The sequence below is a fragment of the Branchiostoma floridae genome, chromosome 3 (genome assembly GCF_000003815.2).
Source record: "Branchiostoma floridae strain S238N-H82 chromosome 3, Bfl_VNyyK, whole genome shotgun sequence".
Taxonomy (NCBI): Eukaryota; Metazoa; Chordata; class Leptocardii; order Amphioxiformes; family Branchiostomatidae; genus Branchiostoma; species Branchiostoma floridae.
The window spans coordinates 23809943-23828569 of NC_049981.1; the positions used below are offsets into that span (position 1 = coordinate 23809943).

General features: G+C 41.0%; 2 protein-coding genes across 2 annotated transcripts in view; both read left to right on the top strand.

The window, feature by feature from the left end:
- Positions 1–18627, top strand: part of LOC118412578 (cGMP-dependent protein kinase 1-like) — a gene marked incomplete in the record, with an annotated part of 96400 nt that overhangs the window by 59834 nt on the left and 17939 nt on the right. Inside the window, 2 exon segments of the mRNA XM_035815526.1 lie at positions 8219–8352; positions 9193–9347. Of these exon segments, the coding sequence (XP_035671419.1) occupies positions 8219–8352; positions 9193–9347 (289 nt within the window).
- LOC118412608 lies at positions 17619–18542 on the top strand. The gene has a single exon (XM_035815573.1). The coding sequence runs from the start codon at positions 18264–18266 to the stop codon at positions 18537–18539; it is 276 nt and encodes a 91-aa protein (XP_035671466.1). The 5' UTR covers positions 17619–18263; the 3' UTR covers positions 18540–18542.

Here is an 18627-nt window from a genome sequence, read left to right on the forward strand (position 1 = left end):
CCATGCGGGGAAAAAGACAAGCAACGGGTCGTTTTTTTTTCATCGATGCTTTACTTGTACGTGTAGCGTGACGTCTCTACTGGTTTTATCCAGGCTTCCGACAAGTTGTATATTGATGTTTCGTGAAGCTCACGAGATACCCTCAAGCTCCGAATCAGATCTGTACCGAGCCTGTGCTAGGGTTGTCCGAGATAACATTATGCGATGGAAATTAGACCACGCCCGCTTCCTACTCGGGAAGCAATCGCTGAAGGTATCGTTGGATGAATTGATTTCCTCAAATGGATCCGGATAATTTCCTCGTTAGCGAGTGAGGTGGCTGTTATATCGGCGATAACGTATTCATTAAGGCATCTGCTTGAAGGTTTACCGGGTTTACCGTTAATACCATCCCGCTGTTGTGCACGCAAGAGTACCTGGCTCTGACGTGGGCCGTTGCCTTCGGCGGAGTCGAGAGGTTGCATCAATCAAGTTTCTACTTCGCCGGACGAGCGTTATATGATACAGTGTGAGGACACACAGATAGGGATTTGCGCTAGAAGATATGTCCAGAAAGGGTGCTGAAGCAGCGAGAGACTTGCTGCACTAGGATACCCCCATCCTGTCTTCAATGCCGTATGGTCTTCTGTTTTACGGATGTACAAGGCTTTATTCTTGGAGGCTATGGAAGGAAGGGGATCGTTCCGAAATTTCTTCCGACACGAAAACTACAGTCATGAGGAGGTGAGCCCGCCGCCGGTCCGTCCTAGAGGTAATTTCAGAATCAGTCATTATCTATCACCCTATATGAACAATACTGGGACACGGAATTGACAACAATTTCAAATTCAAATTGACAACACACCTGGGCCGTGGAACCACTAAAATCAGTACATGCTGTTGTTTCCATGGCAATCGGTGTCTATTGTACTGGATATAGGACAAACGATTTTTGTGCTTTTTGTGAGCGTAGTCTGCATTTATGACAGGCAATTTTGTAGTTGTAGGTACATATTAACCTGACTGCCCGCTGTTCGATACAATTATTTTGATTAAAGAATGACCCAAAATATCGTTTGACGCTATGACGCATTATCGCTAAGTAGCGTTACTCTTTTTTCTATTTATAGGATGAGGTGAAATGTTGTTGCAGAAATTTGTGAGTAGATTAGAAACGTGAATAACGTGAACGGTGGGCTTGGATTTGAGTCTTTTTGTGTGTGTGGGGGGGGGGGGCGGTGCGGCCCAAGACGTGACCAAAATGCAAAGTTTGCCAAAGTAGCTAGGATCATTCTACAAGTGTGTGGGGAGGTACTAAGGCTAAGGGTGGAGTTGTCAACAAAACGTTGCTTCAGACGGTTGCAAATTCAAGTCAGAGGCTGGCCAACATAGTACTAACTATTTACCTGTCTGGCATCAAAGCCACCTTGTCTTCCTTTTACCGTTTTTCTTGGTTTGTCCCTAACAATCTTCACAACAAAGGCGTCACTTACAGACCTATATATATCATTCGGAAGAAGAGTTTACGTAAACACGGCGCGAACACAGGAGGAGTCTGTCCATCAAGGTCTCTGCCACATGATCCCACATTTGTCGCACGACGTCTTTCAGAGGGCATTCTGAGATAGTCGTCCAATGTCCGGTGCAAAGTCTGATGGTGTCTTTTTGCGGACTGTCGTATTAGGTTCTTGTCCGTCACGTTGGATCCGCTTGAAAATTCTACATCAGGATACGACCTACGACGAATAGAACCTCAATTTAACGCTACTTTATCTTCAGAAACAAACATGATTTCTTTTGTGTCGCGTTGGCTAAATTTGAACAGCACGTTCCTACTTATGCCAGAGGAACTCTACTCTGCTTTACTCCAGACTTCCTAACAAATAGATAAGCTATACCATGTTCTTATATGCCCCGAGTGTCGCATATCAAAACTTGACTTAACCCCTTAATCTTTTCAAGATATGCAATCATGATGAGTGGCTGCCCTTCGTGCTATTCTCATACCTTACTCACCGTAATTCCAACAATGTACAAATTGTACACGACACATGTTTACATTACTTGTCAACGATCCCCCACGGGAATGTGCAGCCAGCTGAAAGTCATTGATTCAAAAGACGTCGCTACAAACTCGGAAGGGAAGTTTTCATTTTCAATGGAAACACTTTTTGAAAGCGACTATTTATCGCTTGGAAATGTACCCTTCAAATTGGGCGGTACTTGCGACGAACGGCCGATATAAACTAGGGGCCAAACTTACACACATAAACTTACACGTATTACTTGCGACAATGGTCTTCCACACTTGGCAGTGAGCTATCTCCTCTGGTGTGAGACGCCAGCTGCAGAAAGAAAGAAAGAAATGTAAATATATGCAAGTATATACAAATTTTCTGCGCATTAGAATTGAGTGAAAGCCAACACAGCTGAGCTACCCGGTATACAAGATAAGAAAAAGTCCTCTGCGGAAAGTATATTGTTACTGATATACGATCTTGGCGTGTGTGCCCATACATAAAGGGCCACCCCCCGTAACGTTAATTTAGTCTCATCACAGACTTTACCGGCAATACTTCTAACCCATCTACACGACACCCACTTATCTAATTAGGCTGGGCCAAGCCAGAAGACCTCGCGGGTGATGTTAATCATGCCACGCCGAAATACGATCTGAAAGCAACAGACAAACAAGCAGAAACCCGGCATCGACTGTAAAACTTAGACCCCACCAAGGTGGCGACCAGGTTACGACCACTACAACCTAGAATTTGACAGAGCCTTGCTCAACCGATTCAATGCATAATAATGAATTGTTTTACGCTGTCTGTGTTTTCAGTGTTAACAGTCATACTTTTTTTTTGATTTTGCATGATATTACAACTATGACGTAAGGGGTAACACAAATCAAAATCTAATCAATGTTGCAGCGAGGTCGCTTTGACGTCGCCGTCCAGAGTAAAAGGGACGGAGGTTAATCGGTTGCGTTTGGCTGTAATCTGGCACCCAGACTGTTGCCAGGGTCTTCACAGGTCAGCTCTTCGCCACCGCGGGACCATCATGCCCTCTGAGGAAATTTTACCTCAGCCCACTGAAGGAGACCCTTTCTCCTAACCCGCTGTTCAGCTCAGGTGCTGTTCAGTTCAAGTAGGCAAAGATTCAGCGTTGTAGGGTTAGTATTAAAGCCAAGCTTGGATACAAGTTTGCAGTGAAGAGGGAACCAGGGCCCGGAGGGGGCCAAGCAGACGGTTTAGGGACCGGACACACTGATAATCAGGTCAGTTGTCTGCAGCCTGGGTCTCTACTTAAATTATGAATGGACTGTTGGGATTTCTGGAGGTGATTTGGTTTCTGCTGTGGGACAAATCTAGATTCAAGACGTTTTTACATTCTGACTCGTTCATGATGAGCTATCTATATGTCCGTATTAGCCCTCTACATTTATGTACCCAGGTAGGACCGTGTAGCTATCTACCTGTCTATCAGTCAATCTGTTTGGGTCTCTGTCTCTTGAGGTGGTTTGGCTTTGGCTGTGGGACAAATCTGGATTTAAGAGGTTTTCACATTCTTACTCTTTCCAGATGAACTATCTATCTGTCCTTATTAGCCATTTACATGTATGTACCCATGTAGCTATCTACCTGTCTATCAGTCAAACTATATATCTAATAAATCTATCTCACTAAAACAATAGTATGTAAATCTATACAAATATGTACGAACACGCACATGCTCTGGAGTATGTCTTTTCGCACTGTCCACGCTTAACAATAATAAGTCGTTAGAAGCTGTGTGATGAGTGACGTCATGAACTATAATCTTAGCCACCACATTACCAGTTCATGGATGACCTGTCACGATGGAAACATTAATCATGAAGGACAGTTGTTTTGCTTTTTGCCGTGAAAACATGGCCATGAAACAGCTCATTAACAAGTGGGCTGTGTTCAATCAAACGTAGTTTAAAAGATTAACTCTGCACATTGTGAGTCGGTAAGCGGGGGGTAAGAACAACATGCTCTGTAGATTAGCGTTCGGAGCCATGTTATTCTGGTATGTTAAGGTAACGTTCATGTAGAATGTGAGAGGCAAAACTGGAGCTATTATGCTTGATGTTATAGATATTTGCTGGCCTTTTTCTCACATTTGTATCATTACCTCATTGTTTTATTTTCAAGGTCTGCAAACAACGCAAAAACAACCCACAACATTCCCTTATTTGGGTGACACTAATGGATATAGGTCGTATTGCGTAAATGCATGCTCACGTGTTAAAAGCAAGACAGACAAATAAATGTACACTTGTTATTATGTACACTACATAGAGAGCTCGAAAGAGGGAGACAGGATGACAGTGGTCACTTACTAAGTTACTAATGGTATTCATTTGTTGCATTGAATGTCCCCCTCCCTTCTCACTAAATGCAAAAAAGATGACATACGAATTCAGCACAGCCGTATTGCATTCTCTGTACAGAATACCTGTGTTAACTTATTCAAGTTGGTAATGGCAATAGGAAACCGGCTATCTGACAATTTGTCACCTAACATCGCGATTATTTTGGAATGTTAAGACTTGAATCGCAACGTACAAAACGGCACAAATGGGCGCAAAACAGCGACTTGCACGACTGAGTTTATCCAATTTCCTGCCCTGTCAAACAGTGTCGAAACATCATAAGAATGTGAACAGGAAGTGCCCATAACTGGTAACACACGTACACACACGTACGCCACGGGCTTCTGAGATTCGTGTAATGTAGAAACTCCAACTTTATTGCACAACGTTTGTAACCGATACCATATACGGCAAATTACTTAACACCAAGACAGTGCTTTATCTACAAGTCTTATATGCTCGTTGTTTTCTATAGGGAGCAGCCTACTACATAATGAAGTAAAAGTATGATGATCATAATGCAATGGGACATTGTGTACGTCACAGCTTTGAACATGAGGTATACCTACAGCCACTTACTAGATATACAGTAATGAAAACTCTTGAAAATTGACAAGAGAAGGAAGTGTCGTATTCCTTTCTACCTAATCGTCCCACAATTGCAACCATCATTCAGAGAATATTCAACGGCAAAAGCAGGCCAAGTGGCCGTGTTCCGGACAGCTGGCTTTAGTTTCAAGCTATCTACAAACTGCACGCTATCTCCAAACGATTTAGGAGAGTGTCCCATTCTCATGCCTGCGCAAGCGCTGTCACGAACGTTCCAAGAGTGACTTCACACTTTTGGCTTTGATACCCTTGTCGGACGGCTTTGAGTCTAATATGAATGGAATTTGCACTGACGGTCCGCCTAGTCTGACGAAAAGCAATTACAGTCAGAAAGGAGTAGGGCAGGCTTTCAGGACGGTAGTGGGCTTAGAGATGTATCAAGTTGTCATGTGTGATCTATCGATTCAACCCTTGGAAAGGACCGTTCTTAGGTCTAAAGCACACCCAGATCCTCCATGCGAATAGAGACACAAATCATATCTGACTACTGAGTACTATGTGCAGAAATAGACTCCGTATCACTGGCGTAATGAGCTATGGATTTCATAATTGGCTCGGGATTTGTTTTGCTCATAACTACGGATTAAGTGACAATGTTGCTATTTCTAATTTTCTTCGTGTTAAGATACTTTTAAAGAAGGCATATTGGACACAGGATGAACGAAACAAAACACAAACATTTCTGATACTAGGGCAATCTGTGCATAACACCAAACCCCAAAACATAAGCCCGGAAAAACACAAACAAATGTTTCACAATCATATTTGGCAATAATTTTTAACAATCGAATCCTTTTGCGTATGATCATATTTTGATTAGTTACCACCAACGCATACGCAAACACTGATAACCTTGGAGCAACTGACAACACGACACGATCAGAGAAAATCACGCAACATCTGCTGGGCAAAATCCAACTACCACAAGGCCTAACGCGCGGAAATAACGTAGGCCTGGACCAATATACCGAAGAACGTGGGTGATTTCTGAAATTATTACATCGATTATAAAAACAGCTAACGCGAAAAAGAACGTGCACCATCGCGCATTTACATCCAGACGACATGCCAAACTACATACGAATGCGGCAAAGGGAACATAGAGATACAAATGCGAACAATCATCAAATTGGACGAAAATGATACTCTGTCGTCGAAGTTTACCCTCCGTCACAGAGTATTAACAAATGAAGAGGAATTGATCGCAAAGCATACGATTTACTTGGCTCATTTCTATGTGATTCGACGTGGGCATACAGTTCTCGATTATTGATGTTTTATAAATCTTGGATAGTATAATCATACCAAGCCAAACCTTTGGAGAGAGAGGCGCAGGCCATTCTTTACAAACCAATACATGTTGTGTCTAGTAGATCCTCTGTATGACCGACAGTGCACCTCTCTTTGCAACGTTAGGCTATGAACAATTACTATCCAGGCGAACAGCCATTGAAGATCGGTATCCTCTCGAGATATGCGTGATCGTGAATGAAAGCCTCTCGTAAGGGTTTCCTTCCGCGGAACGTTTTTTCGAGACAAATTTGTGGCCTGAGTGACCAGCGTATCTTAGCCCTCGTCTCGTTCGACGTACCTTCTAAGTGCACCTGTCCATTTCAACCCTCGCTTCATCGCTCTTTGAGTGGCCTCTAGATGTAACCCTTCAGGAAGATCACTTCGCTTTTATATACGATGGGCTCTACACTGTAACCTTGTGCGTCAAACCCACACGTATACGAGATACCTCTTAAACTACCATATCTGTCGTAACCGAGATTTTCCCCTTCTCATGTTGATTTCCAGTCTAGGGTTTTCCATTCACAGAGCCTCCATAGATGGTGAACTGCAAAGGTATCATATACGTATCAAAAAGAGGAAAATCATAGATTCAGAGTCCATCTTAAAATGTATGGTGTGTTTCACGGAAAGCTATCACCTACTCTATCACCATATTCGGTTATATGAGATCGTTGATGAACATTACATTCACTCTGAGCCCAGTCAGGAAGAAAAGTGGTTCAGTGACGTCAATAAAAACCGTTGAAGAATACAAATGTAGCTATACGTCAATGCATTGCATAATGCGTCTGTTGGACATAATTGAACGGTGTTCAGACGGAGGACCATTTTACGGTGTTCTGGCCGTCTCATCAAAAAGGTATTCAAACGGCGCTGCCAGGCTCGGAAGCAATCGATGTTGAGAGTTGATATGGTTCGCCGGATCCTATAATCACTCCCACTGATTAAGGCTAGCAGTGAGGTAGGTAGTTACTGGTGCTGTGCTCTCACCTGAAGACGTGAGGTTGTGTTCAAGTGAATACGACCTCACTGCCATCGCGCTGCAACCTACAATTTGACAGATCACTCAGCGAGCTCCACAGATGGACAACGAACGTTTTTTTTTGTGATCTGTTGTCTTTTCAGCCATACTTCTTGCATGATATTCCAATTATGATGTCATGGGTCACAAAAGTCTGCCTAGCAGCGAGGTGGTAAAGTAAACCTAGTGAAAAAAGGGCCTTGCGGATATGGTATACATGGGAAGTTAACGGAAAAATACAAAGACAGCTTTTTCGTTGCATTTTGTATATACCTATTCATTGGTATTATCTATATGTTAGATATCTTATGAGCGCTTATTGAGAAACCGTACTTATGATATGTACAGCTAGGTGCTTCCAGAGAAATCATACTTGAGACAGCTAAAACATATCGACGATGATCAGCAATTTTTACGCTTTGTGTGTTCTGTTGTCTTTTCAACCATACCCTTTGCATGACATTCCAATTATGATGTTAAGGGTCCCAAAAATCCCATTTAGGGTTTTTATGGTATTCTAATTGTCCTTATTTTATCACAATGTGTAAAGGTCAAGGCAAAAATCTGCGTGTCGTTCGTTCGCGCTCCAGCTGCGAGAAAAGATAGAAGAAAGGCAAACAACCACAATCAAGTCCTACTCCAGATCTAACCCACTTAGCGGTAATATGCTAGCAAGAGTGGGTGGTCTGTAGGGCATTACGGTAATTTGCTAAAGGCTTGGTAACGCCAGAATGACGCCTACACGTGAAATACGATTTTTCACATTGTGTAAGTGTAGTGCGACTTTAACTCTGTGAGAGGATTTCAGAACATTTGATCAAAATTTGAATGGAACACGGGAGTGCATCACATTTTAGCAAAATACAATATTTCTTCAAAGATATCCTACAAATGTATGCATGTTCCCTTTACAGCCGAGATGGGAAGTCTTCTGGAAATGCAGAAGCTTCTGAAGAAGAAGGATGAGAAGATCAGAGAACTCCAGGTCCAGCTGGAGAGGAAAGATGCTGAGATCGTCGAGCTCAAGACGAAACTGGACAAGTACCAGGTGAATAACACAATGTCGTGATAATACATTATCATGATTCACAACACATATATGATTAAGAATGGATAAAAAGCATCGTCTTTATCAGATGTGAAGCGATATAAGTCAAGTGATTATCATTGTAAAATTCTGTTAATAGATTGTTAAGATATACCACGAGAAATCATTAGAATTCGTTATTGCCAAAAGGTCAGACAAATCAAAGGCAGATTCTTTTGAAAGCTTTCTATATTTTCATTACTATTTTCAACCAGGAGACGTGTCATTAATCTATAATTGACTACAGGAGGTATTCTGCTTTCCCAAACTTTTGACAATACCAGTCTTTGTCAAGAAATGCCTTCACCTCTTCTATGGCACCACTGTGTACAGTGTATATTACGTAGGTTGTACACCTCTCAGTGACCTCTCAGTCACGCAAATGTTGCAGGTAGTTTATGGCGTCCTCCGTCCCTTTCACTCAGGCATATCATTTTAAACTTTTTGTAGAATGTATTATTGGACTAGTTAAACTGTACTGTCCAAAAATTGGACTCGCCCAAATTTTCGACTGAACAGCACCAGTCCATCAAGGAATGAACAATCCACTGCTGTCGTGACGTCACGTTATGCAGATAGAACACGTGAGGAGTGGAGTGGATCATACGTTGCAGGAAGTCTATGGCGCCCACCGTCTCTGTTCAAGGATGGTTGTAAAGCTCTGATGTAGATGGCTTATTTAAGATTAAAAAAAAAATACGTTTTAGGTGAATCCAGTTTTTGTGTTGGATATTACAGTTTCACTAGTCCAGCACAAATGAACTTTTGTAAAAATGTGTGTTTCTGTTGTTGTCTCCCCAGTCCGTGTTTAAGCCCGGCATGGCCGCCATGAGTGGAACAGCAGGCCCGGCAGCGGTCAGGAGGCGCGCACAGGGCATCTCTGCAGAACCACAGTCCATGAAGACGTTACAGGACGTCACCAAGCAGAAATTCAAAAAATACATCAAGTCAAAAAGGTACGTCATACACCTTATATTACCCATCGTTGTTTTACATCGTTGTTTTACTGTGATCAAATAAAGGAAAATAGAATATGGATATTTCATTTGACAACCACGAAATGAGTCGGGGACAGATACATTTTGGAGCGCTTGATAATTCACGACCAGTAAGTATCAAAATTGGTGCAGGGACAATATCTAGCACATAACGACCACCGGGGGGCCCGTCAATCACTTTCCCCGGTCATCTGGGGCCAAGGACGTTACGTGCGGTGCACATAATCGAGTTTAGTTTTGTTATTACCTCCATGAAATGTCATGGAGGTTATATTTTACCCTGCGTTTGTGTGTCTGTCTGTCTGTGTGTTTGTGTGTGTGTGTGTAAACAAGATAACTCAAGAATGGCTGGGTGGATTGCTTTCATACTTGGTGTGTTGGTAGTGTGTGATGAAAGCTGGAAATGATTAGATTTTGGGCCCCCTAGCGGCTCCCCTTGGTACTGCAGCGCAACTTCCGGTTTTGCTATCTCGGTGTTCTGAACATGCTATGGTCACGATTTTTGAGTGTTAGATAGCTCTTGTGCTCAGGAAGAAATGACGTAAGTTTGGCCCCCCTAGCGTCTAGTTTTGGGACAGCAGGGGCGTTTTTGTCAAAAACTTCTGAGGAGGATAACTCAAGAAGGGAACAACGGATTTTCATGATTTTTGATATGTAGGTACCTTAGACAATGTTGTACACGATAAGATACTAATTATGCAAAATAGGAGCACATTTGCATAATTAATGAAAATATTCTATCATAGCAGTTTTTCAATGTATCTCTTGTTTCAGACATGCTATGGTCTTGACATTTGGCTGGTAGATAGCTTGCATGGTCATGACAAAGTGGGGCTGGTTTCAGCCCCCTAACATTTAATTTCAGAACTGCAAGGGCGTTTTTGTCAAGACATTCCAAAGAGGATAACTGCAGAGAGGATTGACGAATTGGCATCATTTTAGGCCTGCAGGTAGCTTGGGCAAAGATGTTCATAATGATATGCATGTTACGCAAATGAGGACTCAATTTGCATAATTAATGAGGGAATTGTGTAATTCCATTGTTTGCAATAACTGGACTTCAATAAATGTAACACTTGTTATTTATGATAGGTGGAATATAAGCAGAAACCAAATATGGTAATGAGGCATAAATTTGCATAATTTATGTAAAAATTGCAAAACCGCCCATTGATTAATGATTTTATAATTTTGACATGTGTATGTTAGTCAATGATGAATAACTGCATGCATAAATAATGTTAATGTGTTAGTCAATTGCATGAAATTCACAAAAGCTCTAAATATTCATGGAGGTATGAGGTCGCCGAACTCTAGTTTCTAAAATCAATTTATCTTAACGTCATCATGATAAACTGCTCAAGAGAACAGAGTATACAGGAAGATAAGATTTGGATATGTTTTGAAGAGGGTTTGCTCGCTCTATTTTCTTAGATACCTTAAAATTGAAGTCATCTTTCTGTTGTAATTTTTCCCTTTATTCCCCACAATCAAAAGACACGTCTTTGTTTACCTGAAGTTCATTGATACCGCCCTCCCACACAGGATTGACTCTGCGGCGGCAATGCCTTACGATATCATAAAGCATTCCCGCGAGAGCCAACCCTGTGTGGGAGGGTGATTGATACTTGTTACCTCCAAGAAATGTCATGGAGGTTATATTTTACCCTGCGTTTGTGTGTGTGTTTGTGTGTGTGTGTGTAAACAAAATAACTCAAGAACGGTTGGGTGGATTGGTTTCATACTTGGTGTGTTGACAGTGTGTGACAAAAGCTGGAAATGATTAGATTTTGGGCCCCCTAGCGGCTCCCCTTGGTACTGCAGCGCAACTTCCGGTTTTGCTATCTCGGTGTTTTGAACATGCCATGGTCACGATTTTTTAGTATTTGATAGCTCTTGTGCTCAGGAAGAAATGACATAAGTTTGGGCCCCCTAGCGTTTAGTTTTGGGATAGCAGGGGCATTTTTGTCAAAAACTTCTGAAGAGGATAACTCAAGAAGGGAACAACGGATTTTCATCATTTTTGGTATGTAGGTACCTTAGACAATGTTTTAAAAGATAAGATACTAATTATGCAAAATAGGAGCACATTTGCATAATTAATGAGAATATTCTATCATAGCAGTTTTTTCAATGTATCTCTTGTTCCAGACATGTTATGGTCTTGACATTTAGTCTTTTAGTGCCATAGACAAGTGGGGCAAGTTTCAGCCCCCTAACATTTAATTGTGGAATTGCAGGGGTGTTTTTGTCAAGACACTCCAAAGAGGATAACTGCAGAAAGGAACGACGGATTGCCTGCATTTTAGGCATGCAGGTAGCTTAGGCAAAGATGTTCATAATGATATACATGTTATGCAAATGAGGACTTGATTTGCATAATTAATGAGGAAATTGTATAGTTCCATTGTTTTCAATAACTGGACCTCAATACATGTAACACATGTTAATTATGATAGGTGGAATATAAGCAGATACCAAATACGGTAATGAGGAACTTATTTGCATGATTTATGTAAAAATTGCAAAGCCGCTTTATGATTAATAATGGGAATTTTATAATTGTGACATGTGTACGTTAGTCAATGATGAACAACACCATGCATGAATTATGTTAATTTGTTAGTCAATTGCATGAAATTTACGAAAGCTCTAAATTTCATGGAGGTATGAGATCGCCGAACTCTAGTTTTCATCATCTGTTTATTTGGCATAGATTTAACAGTTTTGGTTTGTCGGTATCACGGTTTTTATTTCGGTGAAAAACAACTCCTGCCCACCTTCAAACAGATTTGTAGGCCACTCACGTCTTTGATAAGAAGCTCAATCTCGAAGCATCATTTTAAGTTGATTAAAGTGCCAAAGGCTGTATTTCTACGTCGTTAGGAGTGGAGCAGATTAGAACTAATTCTGTCCTGGAAAAGGTTACGTCTCTGGCGGGTTACCCAGCTGACATGCAATTGTCCATCTGACATCTGGGTGATAAAAACGTTGAATTTTCCTCATGTTTTCATCATCTCTGTTGCAATAGAAAATTTTGCTTGCATAATATTGGGAGCCTGCGTGATAGAAATATGATGTTGAAAATATAAGTGTCTTTTGCAGTTAAAGAAGTATTTTTAGGTCATTTCAGTCAAAATTTAAAGAAGAAGACACAAAAAGAGTGAATCTCAACAAACAGACTGCCGACACTATTTTTTTTAGCATCTTGATTGAATGCACATCATTAATTTCACGGCCTTTGGTCCACATCCCTGGTACAAACCTGCACTTCCTTAGTGTGAATGTTAGGCTCTCTCTATTATCACTCACTTATAATCATTAGAAAAAATCCGACGCGGTTCCTAGAAAACGTACAATTGGAAATAGAACGTCTAATACTCCGATGATATTCTGGCAATCACAGATCTTTCCGACACCCATTTTCGTCTTTCTACTGTCGACCTTAAGCTTAAGCTTAAACAACACTGTTTGCAGAATTAGAGTGTCTTAGTAGGATTTTATGCAAAAGACAATCAAATTACCTTCTTTCAATTAAGAGCTGTTTTAATATGCCAACATGTGTGTGTAGTATAACACACCAAAGGTGTATAGCTCAACGTCAAATCCATCTCTGAAATGGTATTATCTGTATACTGTAGTAAAAAATGTAACTTTTCTTTTGCAAAAAGACTGATTGATTGATAGATCTCTAGATAGAAAGTTCAATGTTCATCTTGTTGGTACACAATGTAAGCTCGATTGCAGTCAACTGATCTCGTTCCCCGATAAGGTACTGTAGGGCATTCTTATTCACACCACGAAGCTGGTGTGTTAGTCAGAAGGGCGGTTATACCGGCTGTACAGATATGGATACAGATCCTCAGCTTGATGTGCAAAAGGTAGCTGTGACAGGTCGCTCATTGTTATATAATCAGCTGCCGCCGCGCCGCGTGCCTGCCAAGCCAATTCTCCGAAGGGCGATTATACCGGCTATACAGATACAGACCGATAAGTCTACATAGTAGTTTTGACTAAATAAAATATTCTTGGTAGAGGGTCACACCGAGGGGCTCTGGTAGTGCAGGAAATTGGCGCATTCATCATCAGACATGAATTGCTTTAATTAGCCCAAAATGGATGAGCCTATTTGAGCATGTTTGGACGCATGACGGTGTAGCAGAGCCCCTGGGTGGCAAGTCTATGTACTGCATCATAACGCTCTGCTCTAACTTGTCGAATTTTTCAAAGAAGGTATCTCTCTATTCTAAAATCACGCAAGCAGTACAAATAATATGAATACTATATGATGATGTTGATGATTTTCTATTGGACCTATTTGCAAACCGTCGCTTTGGGCGACTCCATGCACCGTCATCAGTAGAACTTTTCAAGCTTGAAATATTTGATTACCTGCTGTTTATTGCTAACCCGCAGGATGGCGCTCAAGGGAATTGTACCACTGCTGGTATATTTACACAAACAAAGAGTCACAGAATCACAAGCGTTATCTTTGACACAGCAGTTTATATGCACTAAACTATTCCCTATCACTACTATGTGATACTAAAATAATGAAAACATTAATTAATTTTGTACATGTAAGTTTTTTTCTTCGAAAAACAGTTTCTAGAATTACTAGCCTGGAATTCAGGTTTACACATCTCAGGTCCGCTTCCCAAAAGGCCGAATGCCAGGCTACATACATGTATGAAACCTAATATCGAATTCGAGCGTACATTATGTATATATAAGCGCATCATCTTTTGTTTTGCTATACCTGATGTTTCATGTATGAAGTTAGATATTCATACGAAGATAACCGTTCCGCGTAAATTGGCATTATCGATTTCTTACCGGTACCAGTTCATTCAAGGATAACAGAGGCGAGGACAAGATTGCAAACGTATGCCATTTCAGACGTCTACTACGAACATGGGTGTATACTGTATTTCACTATTTTCTAGCAACAAGTTGGAAAATATATCATAATTTTCTCTTTGCCATCTCTTTGCCATAAATTGCCTTTGGTTTATTTGTTTGCCACCCTAACAGGATACTCGTATCTGGTATGTAGGAAACGCCGTGCTGATCTTCTTGTTATTAGCATGGTATCAAGGGTTTGACGTTAGTCAACCTTCGCTCATGGGGCGGCCATGTCTGACACCTTCCAGTCTGAGTGGTCATCTTATTTCAGCTAATGATGACCTGATCTGCATAATTGACTTCGGCGGTATGTGCATCTGACCGTGGCTAAAACTATACCTTTGACCTTACCTATCAAGTGTTCTATTCTCAAGAGAAAACGTTTCGTTTACGGCGCCATTAATGAACTCTAAGGACCAACACCAGTGGCTTGCCTATAAATGATAGAAAAGCTCTTTTAAACCATCGCTGCTTGTAAGATGTTTAAGTAAAGCCTTATATTGTAAACTAGACACACAAGAACCATGTAAACGACCATAGCCGCCCATCCACACCAAACCTAACCTATAAAGCTACACGCATACAGACGGGGTCACCATACATTTGTACATTGGAGTTTAAAATAACCCACCTTTCTCGGGGACTAATCAATCGTACGCACTGCAACTGTGCGTAGGTAGCTATAGGTATTCTCTGCACGCTGTGCATGGTATATATGGTCAGGGATTGAGTTTATCTACCAATGTCACCTGTAAGTGTTATTCGGTTGGAATGGAAGTTTTACTACAAGCAAAAGCATACAAATATGATTTGCCCTTTCAATATTTTAAACCAGAGACCTGAGCGGACGTTATATTTTACCTGTAAAGACTTTTAAGCATAAGCAAATCAATGTATCAAATTCCTTTGATTTTCCCGATATCTCTATGAAGTAAAAAAATACTCAAGCATAGAATCTCGTTTATCTAGACTAAAAGCAGTTACTCAAGCAACTTGATATGATTTTGGAGATTTTGCAGATGTTTAAGGTAGCATCCATCAAAATCATATCTATTTATCTATTTATTTATTTCATCATCCAGTTGCTTGAGTAACTGCTTATTTAGCGCTTCTTATACCTGGATGCGTAACCTTCATCGACTTGACATATTGTAATCAGTAAATTCTTCTATACACTTTATTTATACCTTTATTTTTTATAGAGGGCAAAATTTTTGTTCTTTTTGTTTTTGAACGTTACCAGGCTATTGATCTAGTGATCTAGAAAAATGTCCAGTTGTTATTTTGAATCTAATAACAGTTTTCTAAACCCCTACACTTGGGTAATAAACTTTGCCTTAGGAAAGAGATTAGAGGCTATGAGGGTTTTGCATTTAAAAGGTCACAATTTCACCAAAAGCCTGCATGTTGGAGATGGTAGAAGAAGGCCTTTGCAAAGGATAAATCCGTAATACCCTGTTTGGCAATGGCTTCTATTACGTTATTCAAAACATGTTATTCAATAGCATCTATTACATTTACATATTGGAAGTTTTCTTTTCTAATGAGTAAATTTTAACGCGGTGTTGATTTCAATGTTTCTGATCAATGCAAATAACAAGTCGTACGTTTATCATTTACGATGAGTTTATTAACATAAAAATAGCAAGCACACTTAGTGAGCCAGTGAGTAATGATATGAAAATAAAAATATACATAATAATGTAATTTACCATGATATTATCATTGTTAAGTATCAGTATTACCTCCATGAGGTATAGTTTTGGTGTGTCTGTTTGTGTGTTTGTGTTTCCGGATAGTTTTCAGCATAACTCATGATATTTGGTATGTGGGTGGGGGAATCGAAGGTCAAGGTCGATATTTGCCCCCTGGTATGTGACCTTGGTACTGCAGCAGTACTTACATTTTTTTAACCTGGACATGCTATGGTCGATGATTGTTTGGTGGCAGACTGCTTGTGATGTAAAGAAGAAGTAATAAAGAAAATGTAATAAATGATTGGATTGTCAACATTGTGTACATAAGCAAGCATAAATTATTCGGATGTGCAAGTCATTTGTATACAGAATGTATCAGAATGTTTCATGGGGGTATGAGGTCCCGAAGTCTTGTTTCCGTTATAACGTTACACTTATTATGATCTACAAAAAACCAAATACATCATCATTATAACATTGTAACATTTATATTTACTTATTGTGACATTTAAAATCGTGCACTACACAACTGGCTTTTCCCAGAGCCTAAGCGATTCTCCCGTTGAAAGATCTGATACAGACCTACGTACAAACACACCCGCACACTCCCCTGACGCTCAAACCGAATGTTCAAGTTTTCAGATCGGTTGCTTCAACATCTAACATAACTTTGATACGTACTCTTTGAACCGCTATGGTCGCTAAGTGGAAGACGTTTTGATGTTTATTTGTTTTCGATGCAAGAAAGGCAAATGTAATTTTTGCTATCAATGTTCGTAGACTACAAACACAAAACTGGGACTTCTTGCATATCAAAGTACAAATAAAATGCAACGGAGGCCAGGGAACCAATTGCTGTGAGGTGTTATGAAGAAATATAGCAGATATATATAATCTAAAGTTGTTCTATAGTCTGAAGGAAACATCTTCTATTCATTCTATCAAGATTTTCATACTATTGCAGGTCCATTCTTTAGAATGATTTCTAGATATATTTGTCAACGATTTTTCTTATTGTAGCAAACGGAATAAGCACTACTAGTGGGTGTTTCATGCTCGTTCCCATATGAAAATTTGCAACCTAGCGATTTTAGGTTCAACAGATAAATCAGTCATTTTTATGACGTTGAATCATACCCGTGGCTATAATTTCTTATATTGTGGCTCACCTTTTATATCTTTTGGGGGGAAAGGCGATCGAAGGAGAGAGATAGGCCCGCCTTAGACACAGTAGATAACAACCCACTGGTCCTACGAGTTCGTCTATGACACTATCAAATTTGACCTTTTTAACGGGTTTATTCACTCAACATATAGCAACGCTCTGTTGATCATGTGTGCATTCAGCTTGATGTGAATTGATTTGATGTGCTCGGCTGTATACAGAGAAATACAGCCAATGTTACCTGACTAACCGGGGGATATTATGAAGGGCTAGCGCTAGCTCTGGTGTTTATTCAGTTTCCATGGCAATCGAATATTGTTAACATATCATCAACACACGTTTGCCATGGAAACAAAATATCATTAACGCAGTCCATTTGACGTGCGTGGGCGCGATTTGATAATTAGTCTCCCGCAGCTCCGGGCTGACACCAGTGGGCTGTTGGTCCTTATTTGTGTGGGATCGCACATGGAGAGGAAGGCGTAATAAAATTTCAGATATCGTAAACAATTCTCACAGGACCTGAGTAGCAGATTTTGTGCAAAATTCGAACACATCTGACGCATTTTACTCGCCACAATGTAGAGTGTAGCGGTCTCACCCTTAACATTTGGTAAGTTATGTGGGTCAGAGCACGAGCATTGTGTCTCCGAACAATGGAGGGTTCCGTCCAAGGAAAGATGTATGCGGACTGAGAGCTGTGGACGCCAAAGGAGCTTTTGTAGTTCCCATCGTTCCAAAGCGAGTCCCCTTATAAATAATCTGGAGCCACATTCCAGCCAACCAGGAGTTGTACGTTTTCCCCGGCGGACTGTCAAAGCTGCCGTCAGTAAGGAAGCCTGAGGCCTCGCGGCATAATATATCGCCTGGTAATTGATGGTGACGTCAGTGCGAGAGAGGGAGTGTGGCCAAGGGTAGACTGAAGCCGGAAACCAGCAGTACCGAAAGGTGCGGACACTTGTATTCCACTACCTTGCTGAGGTAGGGTGAGGTTTGGGACAGTGTGTGATCCTAACTAGGGCGTATTAACGCTTGTACCTGCTCACAGGGGTCGGTTTGTGTCTCGGTCTGGAGCCGCTCCGTACCGCTGACCTGGTACGTATCGCCATGGGAACTCTCCGGGACCTGCAGCGAGCTCTTCAGGAGAAAATAGAAGAGCTTCGCGAGAGAGACGAACTGATCGACGAGCTGGAACTCGAGCTGGAAGAGAAGGATCAGCTCATACAGCGCCTGCAGAGCGAGCTGGACAAGTACAGATCCGTCCTGAGACCGGCTACACAGAAGGTGGGCAGGGCCAAACGACAAGCCATCTCTGCAGAACCAACCTCGTTCTCTGAGATATCCAGTACAAAAACCGAGAGCTATGTCAAAACAGCCACGTAAGTAACACATTATTCAGGCTAGAAAATACCATTAACTCCTGTTGTAATACGTGCGTAAGTGTGCAGCTGTTTAGAAACACATGGTTCTC

What these genes read in the sequence shown, in the direction of transcription:
- LOC118412608 (XM_035815573.1), top strand. Translation starts at nt 18,264, where the DNA reads ATGGGAACTCTCCGGGACCTGCAGCGAGCTCTTCAGGAGAAAATAGAA.